Source organism: Diabrotica virgifera, chromosome 5, assembly GCF_917563875.1.
Source record: "Diabrotica virgifera virgifera chromosome 5, PGI_DIABVI_V3a".
In the NCBI taxonomy this organism is placed as follows: Eukaryota; Metazoa; Arthropoda; class Insecta; order Coleoptera; family Chrysomelidae; genus Diabrotica; species Diabrotica virgifera.
Window position 1 is genome coordinate 33,154,636 of NC_065447.1, and position 16,931 is coordinate 33,171,566.

Below are 16,931 nucleotides of genomic sequence, written 5' to 3' on the forward strand. Positions count from 1 at the left end.
CGGTTTGCGGGACACGTACTCGTTCACAGCAGTTCGGTGGTATTTTCTAGGTTAAAGCCTAATACTGGTTATTTTGGGGTAGTCGTCGTTTTAATACTCGAAACATGAGTAACATAGGACCGGATTCAATTCTTTTTTATATTATGTAAGATTCTTCGTATAGAATACATTTTATAGTATTACCTTACAAAAACAAAATAATTTTAATAAAGTGAAAGTCTGTTATTAAATATTTATCCGGTATTTTGACCAGGTCATCAACATTGTTCTCCCGAGCAATCACTGGAAGGGCTACAAGAAGGCGTATTAGTCAAAGGAGTGCGTCTAAACAACATTAGATATGCCGACGACACAGGAGTTTTGCAGATAGCTTAGATGGTTTGCAAAGAATATTGTCGCGCATATCAGATATAAGTAGTGAACATAGAGTTGATCTTAATAAAAAAAACACAGTACATGGTAGTCAGTAAGCTCAAAATATTAAATACGCAGCTTTTGGTTAACCAACAACCAATTGACAGGGTGGACAACTATATTTGAGCCAATATAAACAACCAATGGGACCAGTCTAGTGAAATAAAACAACTCATAGGAAAAGCGAGATCAGCGTTCATAATGATAAAGTCTCTTTTCAGAAGTCAGGATTTACCACTTGGTACCAAAATTTCTATCATCAGATGCCATGTATTTTCTACTATAGTGTAAGGAATAGAGGCCTTGACACTTTTAGAAATTTCTTCAGGAAAACTTGAGGCATTCGAGATGTATGGTTAGAGACGCATTTTAAGAATTTAGTGGGTGGATCGTGTGACTAATATTTAGGTCCTTCGTAGAATGGACAAAGGAGGCGAGATTATTAACACCATTAAAAAGCGCAAACTAGAATATCTTGGCCGTGTTATGAGGAATGAACAAAGATGGCTTATTGCAAGTCACTCTTCAGGGCAAGTTATTTGGAAAGAGAGGACCAGGGAGAAGAAGAATATCTCGGCTTCAAAACCTGAGAAAGTAGTTTAATATATCGACAACCGGACTATTCCCAATAGCAGCACGCAAAGTTAGGATAGCCATGCTGTTCTTCAATATCTGGAACGGATAGGCAATTGGAGGCACTGGTCTAAATTGAAGATTACTAAGTACCGATTTTATTTTTATGAGTATTATTCGTAGATCTGTTTCAAGACCAGAAGCCGGAATAAGTCATGAGTCCTTCTCCGCTATCATTCATCCTTCGTAAGGATATGGTGACGTGGTGTGCTACCTCGGAGAGAGAAAGAGAGAGAGAGAGAGAGAGAGAGAGAGAGAGAGAGAGAGAGAGAGAGAGATAGAGAGAGAGAGAGAGTTACCAGTAGTGTTCTTTATTTAATCTGACCATCCTCTTTGAGTTATTTTAGTAAGTTCTTTCCAGATTTTAGTAACTTTGACCATTTCTAATCTGGTTGTTGTAAGACGCCGACGAATTTCTTCTTTTTATCCATCATGGTTTGTGACCACAAAACTTAAGTACCTAAATCCTTACCACTTCATACCCTGCTATGTTTCTTACGAAATAAAAGGCAGATACCGAGCACTGGGTTTTATTTATTCTTGGCCAAGTATACTTTCGTTCCTAGAGCATATACAGGGGTATTTCGTCAATAAAGGAAGGTATCCTCGAATGCCATTTATTGTCTGAGTGGTTGCAAATTAAATTAACACATTATATCTAACAAATATTTAACGTACACTACACGAAGGACAAACAGATAAATTTGAGTGCCTGTAATTTTCGTACTTCTACATTTTGAAGATGGAGGTACAATATACCTCCATGTTATTTATCTGTTTGTCCTTCGTATAGTTTACGATAAGTATTTGTTACTTTGTTAGATATATGTTAATTTAAGTGGCCATCACTCAGACAATTAATGACCTTCGAGGATACCTTCCTTTTTTTACGAACTGCCCCTGAAGGTATTCTATGAGCTAAAGTATACTTGGGCAAGATTAAATAAAACTCAGTGCTCGATATCTGCCATTTATTTCGTAAAATTCATATATTCGAGGATTCAGCCACTTCCAGTTTTACTGCTGTGTTTCGTTTTTCCAGCTGGTTATTTCTAGTTCAATTTAGAATCACCTGTGAATTCTTCTGTGGAGTCATCTCTCAATTATTTAAGTCCATTTTATGTGTTGGCTAAATGAACTGAGTAGCTTGGAGTAATTAAAACATTATTGATGAACGGCCGTATGTAGTTTGAAAATATCGGAGTATGTGTTATTGACCCTTACGTTTGCTGTGTTGCTAACATATAATTATTCTAGTATGGATATTAGATGTTTGGTGCCCATTTCTTTTAAAAAATTGAGGAACGGACCTGTGGATATAGCTAATAATGCTTTACTTTGAAATTCCTAAAAAGGCGGCATGAAGTACTGATAGTGCGCCCGCTGGAGGGTAAATGAGGAAAAACTCACCAAATTCCTAACACCATATTTAAAAAATTATGTCATATTTGAGATTGTTGCACTTAAAAAATTCACCAGGAAAAGAAAGAATTTTACCTGTAGCTGGCTGCATAATATCAATCACAAACCTTTAATGAAAAATCCTTTTTAAAATTATAAACCCTTTAAAGGCTACATTACGGACCGTTTTCGATTTTTAATAAAATTATCATCATTGTTAACAGGTTAATTGCAAGCTGAACCACCAAAAAGCCACTTATTTAGTTTTTGTATATTTTTGTTTTCTTTTAAACATTTATTTAATAAAATAAGAGAATCGATTCGAAATTCATTTCATTTGTTTAATAACTGTATAATGTGTGTATCAATTACGTGTCAAATATCTTTTAACATTTACTTATGGATAGTAATTCGTAAAAAACTGAGTTTGTCCCTGTATCCGAGTAGCAACAAAATTCGGTAGGGGGTACGCATTCTATAGATCTCTTTTGGGGTTTACCTTCATTTGTGGATGTATTTCGTGAACTAACTTTTTATGTCATATTAAGAAAAGAAGTAATTAATTCAGCAACACTCTTCATAAATATTTATTTTTGCGGAAAATTCTGATTAAACGCGTGAGAAGTTGATTCTATTAACGTTTCATAAAGAATAATAGATACATAATATAAAGGTGTAATAATTTATGTCCTTAATATTAAAACAATTTGATATTAATAAAAAGTTGAACTGGAAATAAAAATTACAATGAAAATTTTAGCAGAGGAGTTTTGGTATATGTATTATTCTTTTAGATATTAAAAAAATATATATTAAAGAAACTAAACAAAATTGGAAGATCGTAGAATACTGAAAAGTCAAGGAAATGTAGGCTAACCAGAAATAAGCATCATAAATAAAGAAATCTTTAAAGCTAGCAGACAGGACATTAAAAAATACAAGAACTAGAAAATCGTTAAAAATTTAGAAGAAAACAAAAGCCTTAAAACATTTAGAAGAAAAATTTAAAATGGCAAAAAGGAAATCTTTCAATTTAAAAAAAAATGGAAATATAGTCTCAGATAGAACAGCTATATTACATATTGAAGGCTACAGGGAAAAAAGAAGGAATGTCAATTTTGTTAAATTTTTCAGCAGAGCATTTTCAAAGTTATAAGACTAATATTATTGATATGTTTTGAGGGTATTTTTTGAAATCATATGTTTGGAAAATTTACTCTGTGGGAACACACGAAAACAATGTGTTTCCACTTATTTCTGAGTGATTCACAACTGACATTCCCCCTAATTAACCGGTAACCCCGTGACATTCCCCCTTCTTCTCCTGTATAGGTATTTTATTATTAGTGTTATCTGATGACACAACCCATTTTTAACCAGCGTTATAGAGGAAAGTTCATACGAAACATGATATCAAAGTCAACAACGAACTATGATAGAGCTCACCGAACACCTCTCAAAAATAATGGACCTCCGGGGGAAGATGAAGCAGTGATTAAGACTGAGGAAGATAGAGAAATCATTGAGATTGAAACAATTAAACTAGTATGTCCTCTTTAGATACTACGAATACAAACACATTTTCATCTATGTCTGCATAATAAAAAGGTTCCAAATAACAATCTAAAAATTCGGTAACAATCTCCCCCTTCAGAAAAAAGAAAATAAATTAGATCTTAATCTAGAATCTTAAAGTCATCACAGAAGGTGATTTTAAAATAGGTGTAGGCCAGTTTCAGACAATATATAAAGAAATACATGAAGGACAAGGCTTCAAAACGAAAAATGAAGCTGGAGCTGATATGCTAGAAATAGCAACATTATATACATGACAGTTGATAACACATTCTTTCAAAGAGATTAAATCAACTTGTTAGTCCAAAAGGGAAGATGATTATACATAAAGAAAATATTTAAGTCTTTAAATTTAAATCTTTAAGTCTTCAAGGTAATAATTCGTGAGCCAGTAAGCCAACAACATAAGTTGATTCTGCTGGACATAGAAATAAAACAAAACTAAACCAAAATAGTGGAGAGGATCACAAACTTCACGTGGTTAATGCTAAAAGATGAAAAAGCAACAATATGTTGGAGAATGAAAAGACGTCCTAATATAATTTGGAGGAAGATGGCCAGTACCATTAGAGATATAGCTATTGAAATACTTGTAAAAACGTCAGGAAAAAGTTCTAGCATAAAGACATATGGTCGTGGCAAACGAAGTATAAACAAGCTAAAAATGCGAGCATTATCATAACGAAAACTTTGTTGATTTACGTATTTTAACTTATAATATGGAAAATTGCTATTATGAAAAGTTGTTTAAAATGAAAAATTATGTTTTAATGTGCAATTATATCATTCTAATTTAAATGTTGTGAACTATAAAGGTGCTTTACTCTTGATCGAAATTCATATTTTTTATATACCTCGTATAAAATTAATAAAATTTGATATATGATGGCTGCATCATTAATCTTAGACCATTAAGAGCTTTTTATGAAGAATAACTTTTCTTCGTCAAATAAAAAAAAAAGAGTTATAAATGAAAATGTTGGTATCCATAATTTGAGAAAATCTTCAAATTTTTTTTTCCATTAGAAGGATGTAATTTTACATATCAACCCATAATTTTTTATTCCAAACAACATTTCATATAGTCGGTTCTCTAAATTCAGACACAATTGGCTAGTGATTTTAGTCAGTAATTTTATCAATTTAGCAAAAAAAAATAATTAATTACTAGTTAATAATTACTAAATAATTAGTAATCTTACCATTTTTGGCAAAATTGGCCAAAAACTAAAAAATCACTAGCCAGTTGTGTCTGAGTTTAGCGAACCGACTATAATAACAATTTTCATTTCATAACAAATGAAACAGTCCATTTTTAGGTACTCTTATTAAAGGGGAGGCCGTATACTCGGATAAACCTTTTTAAAAGTGTTAATAAATTATTGCTTTCAAAATATACTCAAATTGTATTTTTGAACATCGTATTTATTTTATATAATAATTAAATTCACTATCAAATGTCATTGATATTTAATTAATACTTTATTTAAAATTTAGTTTGACATTCACGAAGTTTCAAACTCAAATAATGTAAATAACCTATGCTTTGCCTAACAAATTCAGATTAAAAAACTAGTCTACTTACTAGCAACGATTTCAGCTGACTGACGTTTAGTGTGTCGGCAGAAAATAAAAGTATTGTGACGTCACATTTTAGACTTTGCGGTCGATTATCTCGAAGACGGTTAGAAATATCGAAATGCCGTTTTCAGATTTGGATGCAGACTACATAAGAATCCATCGATAAATCTGCTCTAAGTATTGCAGGAGCGGCAACGCAATAACACACAGACTTTGCGAATTTATAAACGAAAGTTTTCGTTGAAAAATAAAGGAAAAGAGAAAATTATATAAACAGTACCAACAAAACAAGTCGGACAAAAATCGTCAAAACTATATGGACACCAAAAGATTCAAGAGATATTCGTTGACCCGTGTGCTTATGAATTCGTATCTGCTCGGATCTCTGACAAGGTAATATACGGAAATAGGTAAGATCCTATTGATACCGATTCAGATAGAGAAGGTTAAACGAATTGTGCTAGTACGCAATTTATTTTATTTTTAATAGTATACATGTACTTAGTTAATACCTTGAAACTGATTCCATTGATTCCATTACTTACCTAGTAGTAATAATACTGTAGTTTCGATATGGTTCCTTTTTTGCTTGCATTTGTCACCCATCTGTTTCACCGTGTCATACCTCCATTTACTTTCTCCTTCTCTTGCAGAATATCGACGGTAGTGGCTAATCTTCCCGTCCCGATGGGTGACCCGAACGGAAATAACGATTCGGGCTACGTACATAGCCATCCAGATATTTCTGTCATTGAAAGTCCTAGAAGATTGCGAAATATTGCAAAGAAGAACGGCTCCACACTGGATACCGAATTAAGGTAATTTATGTTGAAGATCTAAGCTGGATCCTAAAAGACAATAATTTCAATTTTTGGTATAAGTGTTTTTATTTCATTTTAAAAGTTCCATAGATGCTGTAGTTTGCTTTATTATGATTTATCTGCGTAGATTTAGAGAAAATATGCTTGGAACCAATAGAAAGCATATATTTTTTTATAAGAATAGGAAGTTTATTTGTCATATTTCCTAACTTGCTAGTATTTTCATGGTCATTGGTTACTTCATATTCAACCCATCAATACCTAATTTTAAGATTATCATTCATCATCTTATTTTTTTTCTTATTAATGAATGACACACATATTGGTAAAACTCTTACTGCCCATCTTTTCTTCATAGACCTCCCAAACGCCTAACACAATAAAATTAAATCCTCTTTATTTAAAGTTTTTACAAGAACCCAGCTAAAGAAAAAAAGAGAACGCATATCAGCTTCACCCAACATCTATAAGAATCCTCTAAGTGTTGCAAAGATTGAAACTTCCTGTTCAGAACTATTTAGACTAAGGACTTAAAGAGAAACATGGACCTATCGCCTACTTTACTTATAATTCATACATATTTAATGCCCGGTTGCACCAACAGAGAAGCTTAAGCTTAAGTCGAGAATATCATAAGAATTAATATAATATAATTATAATATATTACAATAAGAATACCATAATATAATAATAGATATAATTGATAATAAGGTAAGAATATAAAATGATGGTGCAACGTAAGTGATACTCAAGAAGGCCCTATCTATAAGGAGAGCTTAGCTAAGCTAAAGCTTAAAATATGTTGGTCCAACCAGGCATAAGAAACATTACAGAAATTGAGACAAAAAGTTTCAGCTTTGGGAATCGAAATCCGTGGGAAATATATACAGTGAGGACGTTTGAGTTGGAATAAATTCATTTTCTCGAGAATGGGCGACTCTGGAGATAAATTACGAATCGGGTCGATTTTTATTATTAAATTATAATTTTTTGGCATAATATATATCATACTAGTGACGTTATCCATCTGGGCGTGATGACGCAATCGATGATTTTTTTAAGTAAGAATAAGGGACGTGTGATAGCTCATTTGAAAGGTTATTCAATTCCCTATTCACTAGTATAAACATTAACATAAATATTTATACAGGGTGTCAAAAAAAAATTTTTGAATTAAATTAATTGAGACAAAAAGAAGAATGTACATAATTTGTGAAGGATTTAAAGTGTGCGTCAAGTAGAATAGAATAGAAATATGCTTTATTGTCATGAAAAATTTAACAATTTTGGAGACAAAACTTACAAGAATCATAAATAAAAACAATAACAAATACAATTTACTAAAATGATATAAATCGTCTATATAAATAAAAATAATGAAGAGAAACAAAAAAACAGTAAGAATCTATTGCAAAATTTAAAAAAATTTGCAAATTGCATAATCTACCTTAAGAAATTTAATAAGTTAAGTTAAGCTGCTGCATATGACACTCAAATATAGATTAAGATTATACTTATAAATAAGAATACTGTAATTTCTTAGTTATTGGTTAAGAAACTCTGCTGTTGAATAATATGGTCTTTCAGATAAATAGGCTTTAGTCAGTTTACAGAACTTGGGGAAGTATGTTCCAGATTTAATTTGTAGAGGGAGATGGTTGTAAAGTTTTTTTGCAGAATATAATATAGATTTCTTTACTAACTCACTGGGAGGGATCGGTACATATATGTCAAAGGTAGAATTTCTGGTGGAATAGTCATATCTAGGTCTTGCTGGAAAGATATGTAGATGTTTACGAATTAAGAAAACAGTTTCTAAAATATATAAAGAAGGTAGTGTTAGAATCCTGTGACCTTTGAAGTAGCTTCTGCAATGTGTTGTTCTTCTGAGGCCAAAGAGATATCTTATTGCTCTTTTTTGTAATTTAAAAATAACATCAGATTGGGCAGCCGTACCAGAACCCCAAAAAGGGAGACCATATTGAAGATGTGACTCGAACAAAGAAAAATATGTTATTTTGGAAGAGTCTAAATTCATTTCCTTCGAAACAGATCTTATTGCAAAGCAAGCTGAGGATAGTTTCTTGCTTAACACACCAATATGAAGGGACCATTTCAGATTGCTATCTAAAAAAATACCAAGAAATTTTACAGAATCAACGATACTGATCTGGCTGTTATGAAGAGGTAAGGGTTGAAGAGCTCCTTTATAGGACAATGCTACTGTTTTATCTACGTTAAAAGAGAGTAAATTTGAATCGGACCAAGATTTTATTGTAAGTATATCAGAAGTTATAGTAGCATGAAGAGTTGCGATATTTGATTTGCTCCAAGTGATACTGGTATCATCAGCAAAAAGAAAAACTTTTCCATCGATTTTTAAGCTAGTGATGTCATTAATAAAGATAAGGAAAAGTAGAGGACCCAATACTGAACCTTGTGGTACCCCACATACAACATTTTTGAGACTAGAGTCTGTATCATTTGCTCTAACCAAAATTGTTTCCTATTATCCAAGTAAGATTGAAACCAGTTCGAAGAAATACCCCGAATTCCGTAGAAATCTAGTTTTTTTATCAAAATGTCGTGATTCACACAATCAAAAGCTTTGGCATAATCACAAAAAACAGTGGCAATTTGCAGGTTATTGTTTAATGCTTGATAAACCTCATGTAGTACAGAAAACATGGCATCTTTGGTACATTTATTATTTAAAAAGTAACAGTGTATTTTAAATGGGACTTACTTTTTCGCACTGTTTTGACACACTTTCATATAATCAAATATCCTTAACTTTCGCGTTGTCATGGTGATGACATAATGAGCAATAAATTACGACAAAAGTTTTGACAGTTTTGTGGTTTGAAAGAAGTTAGAATTTTTAAATGTCAAAGTTCTAAAAATTGCAGAATAGAAATAAATTCCAGTGACGAAGAGTTACAGTTTTTTTATTTGTTCATCATAAATGAAAATATTGTATGAAACTGCGTGAAGTACTTTTTGCGAACTTACGCGATGTATAGCACTCGCTCCGTTGTCGCTCGTGCTCTAAACATCGCGTGCCTTCGCAAAAAACATACTTCACGAAATGTTTCATAAATAACTATTTTTCCATTGAAATAATAGGTATGTGAAGACAAACTGTATCAAAGTTTTTAGGTTTTCAACTTAAAAATTATGTGTACCGGCGAACCGCTCCCCACGCAACGTGTTCTGAAATCCTTAGAAAGAATGATTTATTCGCAATAAAGCTCCAAACCAAATAGAAAAAATAATTCATGTGTTGTGTTGTTTCAGAGCGGTGCCGAGGATGATAAACTCGGCCAACAGCCCAGTAGCTGTGAATCGGGCAGCCTCTTCTCCGGCCGCGGGATCCACGGGCTCCAAAAAAGAGAAAAAAGCCACAGCTGCTGCCAGATTTACAATATACAAGGTTAATAAAGCAAGTAGAAAGAAACGGGAGAAATCGTCGGCGAAAAAGGAAAGAAAAGCTACTAAAACTCTCGCAATCGTTCTTGGTAAGTTTTATAATATGTAAACTTTTTTGTATATTATCAAAGTTGATCCTTATGTGTACTAATAATAAAAAACGACAAATCTTACTTCTGAAATATAGATACTATAAACATTCGAACATTGTCATCCTTCGTAACTTCGTAAAATAACAATGTTTTTAGTTTAAACAAGTAGAATCGCTATACAACGTTTTGAATTCGATTTGGGAAAGTGTCGGGAGAGTTTATGAACTAAATTCATGATAATAAAATGAAAATTACATTTTATGCTTAAAGAAAATGCGTTTACAAAGTGAGGAGAAAATTAAAAATTTGCAATTCGGAAAATATCGATAGGAATAAGCTCAATTTTGCTGCTCGGGGGTTCACGAGGCCGCTGAACACGAATCTGATAATGACGATGGTGCCCAGGTTGGACCTCGTCTACTGGAGTTTTATGTTATTTTCATTCGAAATCAATCGAAAGTCATGGCTTGAGTGGTTTTAGAGGGCGCTGAACACGAATATGATAACAACGAGGGCCCTCAAGCTACCTAGTACCCAGGGTGGAATATCCTGGAGTTTTATGTTACTTTATTTAAAGTCAATCAAAAGTCATTACTCAGAGGTTTATGGACATTGCTGTAGAGGAATATTACCACACTGATAGACTTCAAGGTATGTAGCGACCAGAATGAGCCTATTCTCCTGAGGTTTTGTGTGGGTTAGTTATAGTCTAAGATACGATATAAGGTCGATTTGCACCGATTTGTTTAATGGATAAAAATTATTGAATATGTAATTTAGCATGTTAACAATTACAAAAAACAAGGGTTGCTCGATCTAATCTTGTTCTAACTATAATTAATTAATGTTGTTCTGAAGCTATTTTCTTGAGGCATTTTTACAATTTTAACTATTTAGAATGGGAAATAAGCCACAATATTATTAAAAAATGATTTTTATTAACGTTTCGACGCCCAAATCGGGTGCCGTTGTCAAAATACAAAATACTATTAATATAAACAAAAATGTTGTTGCTTAGTAAAAAAATTCTTCTAATAATTTATTTAATTTGACTCATTTATATCGGCAATTCAGATACATATGATACATTTTAAAGTAGAAGACTTTAAAATGATATTGCCAATATTTATGAGTTGCGTTCCTGGGACGACTTTACTGAAAGATAGTTCATTCGATTACATGAAATCAACCCTCGTGATTTACTATGAGATCTCTAACGCGAGAATTTTAATGTCACCGTTGCATGTGGTTGTCTTTTTAAAGACAGATCACATGCTATGATTTTTTTTGTGACGGATATTCTTGAGTTGGGGTTGATTTCATGTAATCGAATGAACTATCTTTCAGTAAAGTCGTCCCAGGAACGCAACTCATAAATATTAGCAATATCATTTTAAAGTCTTCTACTTTAAAATGTATCATATGTATCTGAATTGCCGATATAAATGAGTCAAATTAAATAAATTATTAGAAGAATTTTTTTACTAAGCAACAACATTTTTGTTTATATTAATAGTATTTTGTATTTTGACAACGGCACCCGATTTGGGCGTCGAAACGTTAATAAAAATCATTTTTTAATAATATTGTGGCTTATTTCCCATTCTAAATAGTTAAAATTATAATTAATTAATAATTAAAAAATGACATTTTTTGTATAAATTCAAAAAAAAAAATTTCGACCCAGACAGATATTGTTTCAGATTTTTTGGGTCATTCTAAACAAAAAAGGTCTTTTGTAATTTTTGTAAGTTAATCATTTTCTAGTTATAACCAATTTAAAACTGAAAAAAGAACGAAATATGACAATTTCAAGGCTCAAAAACAGAAGTATAAAATATCATTTTTTAAGTATCTAAGTTCAAGTTTAAACCTTATTCTATCAGTTCTTGATAAGTCTTTGGGACTCATTTCATTCTGAAACATTGTTTTTTAGTTGTTAATGCCCGTCTCACCATAAGAAATCTTCCTCAATAATAATTAAAAAAATATGTTTTAGAATAAAACATGCCTAAAATTCTTATCGAGACCTAATAGGAAAAGGTTTTAACTTGAATTTATGTACTTGATGGTTACAAAAATGATATATTTTACTTGTGTTTTTAAACCTTGAAAAGTGTCATCTTTCGTTCTTTTTTCAGTTTTAAATTGTTTATTACTCGAAAACGATCAACGTTAGAGAAAAGTTACAAAAGACCTTTTTTGTTTAGAATGATCCAAAAAATCTGAAATAATATCTGCCTGGGTCGAAATTTTTTTTGTTTAATTTATAAAAAAATGTAATTTTTTAATTATTAATTAATTATAGCTAGAACAAGATTAGATCGGGCAACCCTTGATTTTGTAACTGTTAATATGCTAAATTAGATATCAAACAATTTTTATCCAGTAAACAGATCGGTGCAAATCGACCTTATATCGGATCCTTTACTGTTATTTAAGATTTTTAAGACTGTGGTAACAAATAAGATTGAAAATATTATTTCGTGGAATATAAATACGACATTATTTATTAAATAATGATTAACAAAAAAAATATGGTATCCCTCAAATTTATTTCTTCCTTATTTTTTTCTGTAGCAGATAATGGATTTTCTTGATAGTTCTTCATATTCATGCAATTGGACCCAGCAAGATTTTTACAAGCTAAATTACACACCAAGCCATTCTGTCTACATCCACATGGGCTGCAGCAGTCTTTTTTGCACCTGCAAAAAATTAAACGCATCAAAGTTGGTGAACCAGAAGACTGTGTCATTTTCGTGGATGATAAAAATTTTCTTTGTGCTCCCATCCCCAGTCGGTTACATACAAAACTCATTTTCCATACAACCAAGTCTGAACTTGTAAATACACTCTTTTTAGATGCTGTCTGAACGCAACTACTTATGGCAGAATTTTACCAATCAACACCTCTTCTTATTTTTGGGAATTACCATGATATACATCCTATGTCAATACTTTTCAGGCAGCTCAATATTTGATGGTCTATATTCATCCATTCAAATACTCTAAAGGCAAAATCTTTCAATCAGTACGTGTTGCCATTTCTGACATATGGAACTGAAACTTGGACTTTTAATAACAGCGTAGTCCGCAAACTTTGAATGACTCGGAGTCGTCGAACGAGCCATGGAACGGAGAATCTGCAATATTAAGCTCAGTGATCGCAAGTCCCATGAAGAGATAAGAAGACGATCAGAATTAATAATAGATGTAATCCAGAAGTTTGCCATGTTAACCCATTAGCGCCCACGATATCTGATTTTAAGAATTACTATATTTTGCATTAGGAATTTATTAGTAATATTATTTGTAACAAAACTTCAAATGTAACTATAGTTGAAAAACATAGAGTTACTTAGATATACATAGATATGTACCCAATTGAGTACACTGGGAACTACAGCGTCTTAATAAATAATTTAACAAAAAAAATAATTTAAATGGAAAGTTTTAAAACAGTCTCTCTCAATACCAACAGTTATATTATAATTTTTACAACTCCATCTGGCTATTTGATGACACTGATCACATCTTAATTGTTTAATAATTTTTATTGGAAAGTGTCATCTTTCATGTTTCCCAACGGTAGGTAGAATATTTCCGGAAGGTCTAGATTTTATAGACATTGATTTGACAATACCTAAATAATGTCGTACAAGTACTCTTTGAAAATCAAGAAGACTAATTTGTTCAGCCAGCTGATACAATCTCCAACTATTTACAACAATCATGTTTATATGATTACTAAACAGCACCCACCACCATTGTTTTTCTTTTATTCCGATCCGGTAACTGTGTAGTTGCTGAACATGTGTATGTCTACACCACCCATGGACTTATAAGTTTTATATAAAGCAGGTTGAGAAACATCCACTTTGGCCTTAGCAGCAGTTGACCATCGTTTTAGTTGTGCTACAGGTTCCATAGAGTTCCATACAGATGCAAAGGCACATCCACGAAGTCTTCATCTGAAGAGGAATGAACTTCAATATCTACTACAACGTCTTTAAGTAGTGTCAAATTTCCTTCTATAAGGTTATCATCATCAATGTCTTCCTAATCAGTCAGAATATCTGGGTCTAGAGGAACGATAACAATATCTATCTCACACCGCGAATTAGAAGCAGATCTTCTAAAGCTGAAAGTAAACCTTCGTATTTCTTTCCATAGACATTTCGAACACTAATACTCACAAAATCATCTACAGATCCCATGTCTTTAACAAAATTGTAAAATATCAAAAATACTCCCATACGCCCATTGTACTCATATGAGTACACTTAATTTTAAAAACAAATAAAACACGTTATAAAGCCTAAGCCCTTTACTATACTCACTAACCTTACTAACTCACCTAAGCCCTTTACTAAACTTATTATAAACAAACGCAAACCATTTGAAGGTAAAAAGAAGCAGATGGGAGAAAATTATTGTAAATTTACAAAGTCGATCTTGATAAAATAAAAAACGCATGTGTTAACTTCATAAAAAATAAATCAAAACTAACAAACCAGCTGAATTGTTCAACGAAATCTGTTACGGTTGTCGTCTTAGCGCTATTTAGTTTCCTATAATTGCTAAGAAATACAACTTTTTTATTGTGGATGACACTATTATATCAAATTAGCAGCTGTACTTAGATGAGTACAGTGGACGCTAATGGGTTAAAATGAAACTAGGCAGGACACATAGAAAGAATGGAAAACAACCGTTGGACGAAGCGAAACTTTTTGCAATATTGTGCTTCGTGGACAAGGTGGGGATTATTCTAAAATTTATAAAATTATTTTATTTTTAAAACATTTTTTCGTGTATTATTATAACGTTGGCTATTTAATAAACTTAAAAAGAGGCTGCTATTTTTCAGAATCATAAACTTGTCAGGATGACACGTTTATCACTTTCCACAATTAAAGATTCCCCTATTCCAGTGTTCCCATACATCAAAGTTCGTCCGACTCAACGCCATTAAGCTATTAACCAATTTTGGTCTTGCTAGTAATAACCTTTTATTTGGTACGCGGGATCCAGGACTATATCTACACTACACACACTTTAATTGAGCTTTTAAAGCAAATGTTTATAAATTCACAAAAACAATGTTCAAATTATATTTAGATGACTTTATGTTCATTGTAGTCATAATGTGCATGTGATCAGCTTCATTGTCAGAAAAAACTCTCATTGCTTACAAGGCAGATTGCAAATATCTTTTCTTCTTCTTCTTCACATGCCACTCCTAGCGGAGATTGGAAATTATCATGGCCACTGCGACTTTGTTAGCAGCGCGCCCAAATAGTTCAATTGAACTACAGCCCAACCATTCACATAGATTTCGAAGCCACGATATTTTTTTCTTCCCACACTTCTTTTGCCCTTAATTTTGCCCTACACGCAATTTCTTAAAAGTTTATACTTTTCACCCCTCATAATGTGGCCCAAGAATTCCATCTATCTAGTTTTTATCTCATTTACAATTTCGCATCTTTTGTCTAAAGTTTGGAGTACTTGCGTGTTAGTAACGCGGTACATCCATGATATTTTGAGAATGCGCCTCTCGAATGCTTCGATGTTTTTTATGGTCGACTGTTTTAGAGTCCAAGCCTCAACTCCATATAACAGGGTGGAAAAGACATAACACCGCAGCATTCGTATTCGTAACTTTATGTTGATATCACGATTACGAAAGAGTTTGCACATTCTATTAAAGACTGATCTAGCAATTTCTATTCTGCATTTAATCTCTTTTGTTTGATCAGTATCGTCTGTGATCCAAACACCTAGATATATATAACACGACACACGCTCAATCGCTGTATTTTCTATTATAAGATTAGCTCTGGTGTTCTTTGATTTCGCGATTACCATAAATTTAGTTTTTTTCAAATTAATTTTCAAGCCGTAACTGTTACAGTATATATTGAGACTTTGAAGGAGATGTTCTAATTCTACTAGCGTTCCGGTCAGGAGAACCGTATCGTCAACATACCTTATATTGTTGATCGTCTAACCATTTATTATCAGACCAACAACTTCTTTCGTGAGTGTTTGTTGACATATGGCTTCACTATACAGATTAGATAAAAGTGGCCACAAGATACATCCCTGTCGGACTCCTCGAGGGATTTGAATTTCTTCTGTTACCCTACCCTCAATCTTCACATTTGCTGTTTGATTCCCATATAGGTTGCATATAACTCGAATACCTTGGCTGTCTAATTTTTTTGTTTATTAGAACTGGCCTTAGTGGTTCATGCTGTATTTTGTCAAAGGCCTTTTCGAAATCAATAAAACAGGTGTAACTTTCTTGGTTCATGCCTAAGCATTTTTGTGAGAGAACGTTCATTGCAAACAGAGCTTCCTTTGTACCCAGCCCTTTTCTGAATCCCATCTGAGTCTCACTGACCTTCTTCTTCTTTAGGTGCCGTGTCTGTATTCAGACGTTGGCCGTCATCATGTTTACAATTTCCTGAAATCTCTCTCTATCGGCTGCTGCGCGAAATAATTCTTCTACTGTGCAGCCACACCATTGTCTAATATTACGCAGCCATGAAAGTTTCTTTCGACCAATCCATCTCTTTCCCTCCACTTTTCCTTGTATTATAAGGCGAAGCAGATGGTATTTAGGTCCTCTAATTATATGGCCGAAGTATTCTGTTTTTCTCCTCTTTATGATGCTTATGAGCAGACATTCTGAATTCAGCATTTGAAGAACATCTTCATTGGAAGTGTGCGAAACCCACGATATCTTTAGGATTCGTCGATAGCACCACAATTCGAATGCTTTTATTTTCTTTAGCATTGTGGTTTTTAACGTCCATGTCTCACAATCATATAATAGGATAGACCACACATAACATTTCAGCACGTTCTTTTGAATATTCATCGACAGGTTTCTGTAAAATAAAACTGGTTTTCAGGTCATAAAACCTTCCGTGATATTCCGATCCTAGTTATTATCTCTTCATTAGAGTCACAA

The 16,931-nt window shown here is 32.7% G+C and overlaps 1 protein-coding gene across 1 annotated transcript in view; it reads left to right on the forward strand.

The window, feature by feature from the left end:
• The window catches only part of LOC126885333 (dopamine D2-like receptor), a 256,960-nt gene that overhangs the window by 227,095 nt on the left and 12,934 nt on the right, over nt 1–16,931 (forward strand). Inside the window, exons 5-6 of the mRNA XM_050651889.1 lie at nt 6,258–6,422; nt 9,735–9,943. Of these exons, the coding sequence (XP_050507846.1) occupies nt 6,258–6,422; nt 9,735–9,943 (374 nt within the window). The remainder of the gene's footprint in view (nt 1–6,257; nt 6,423–9,734; nt 9,944–16,931) is intronic.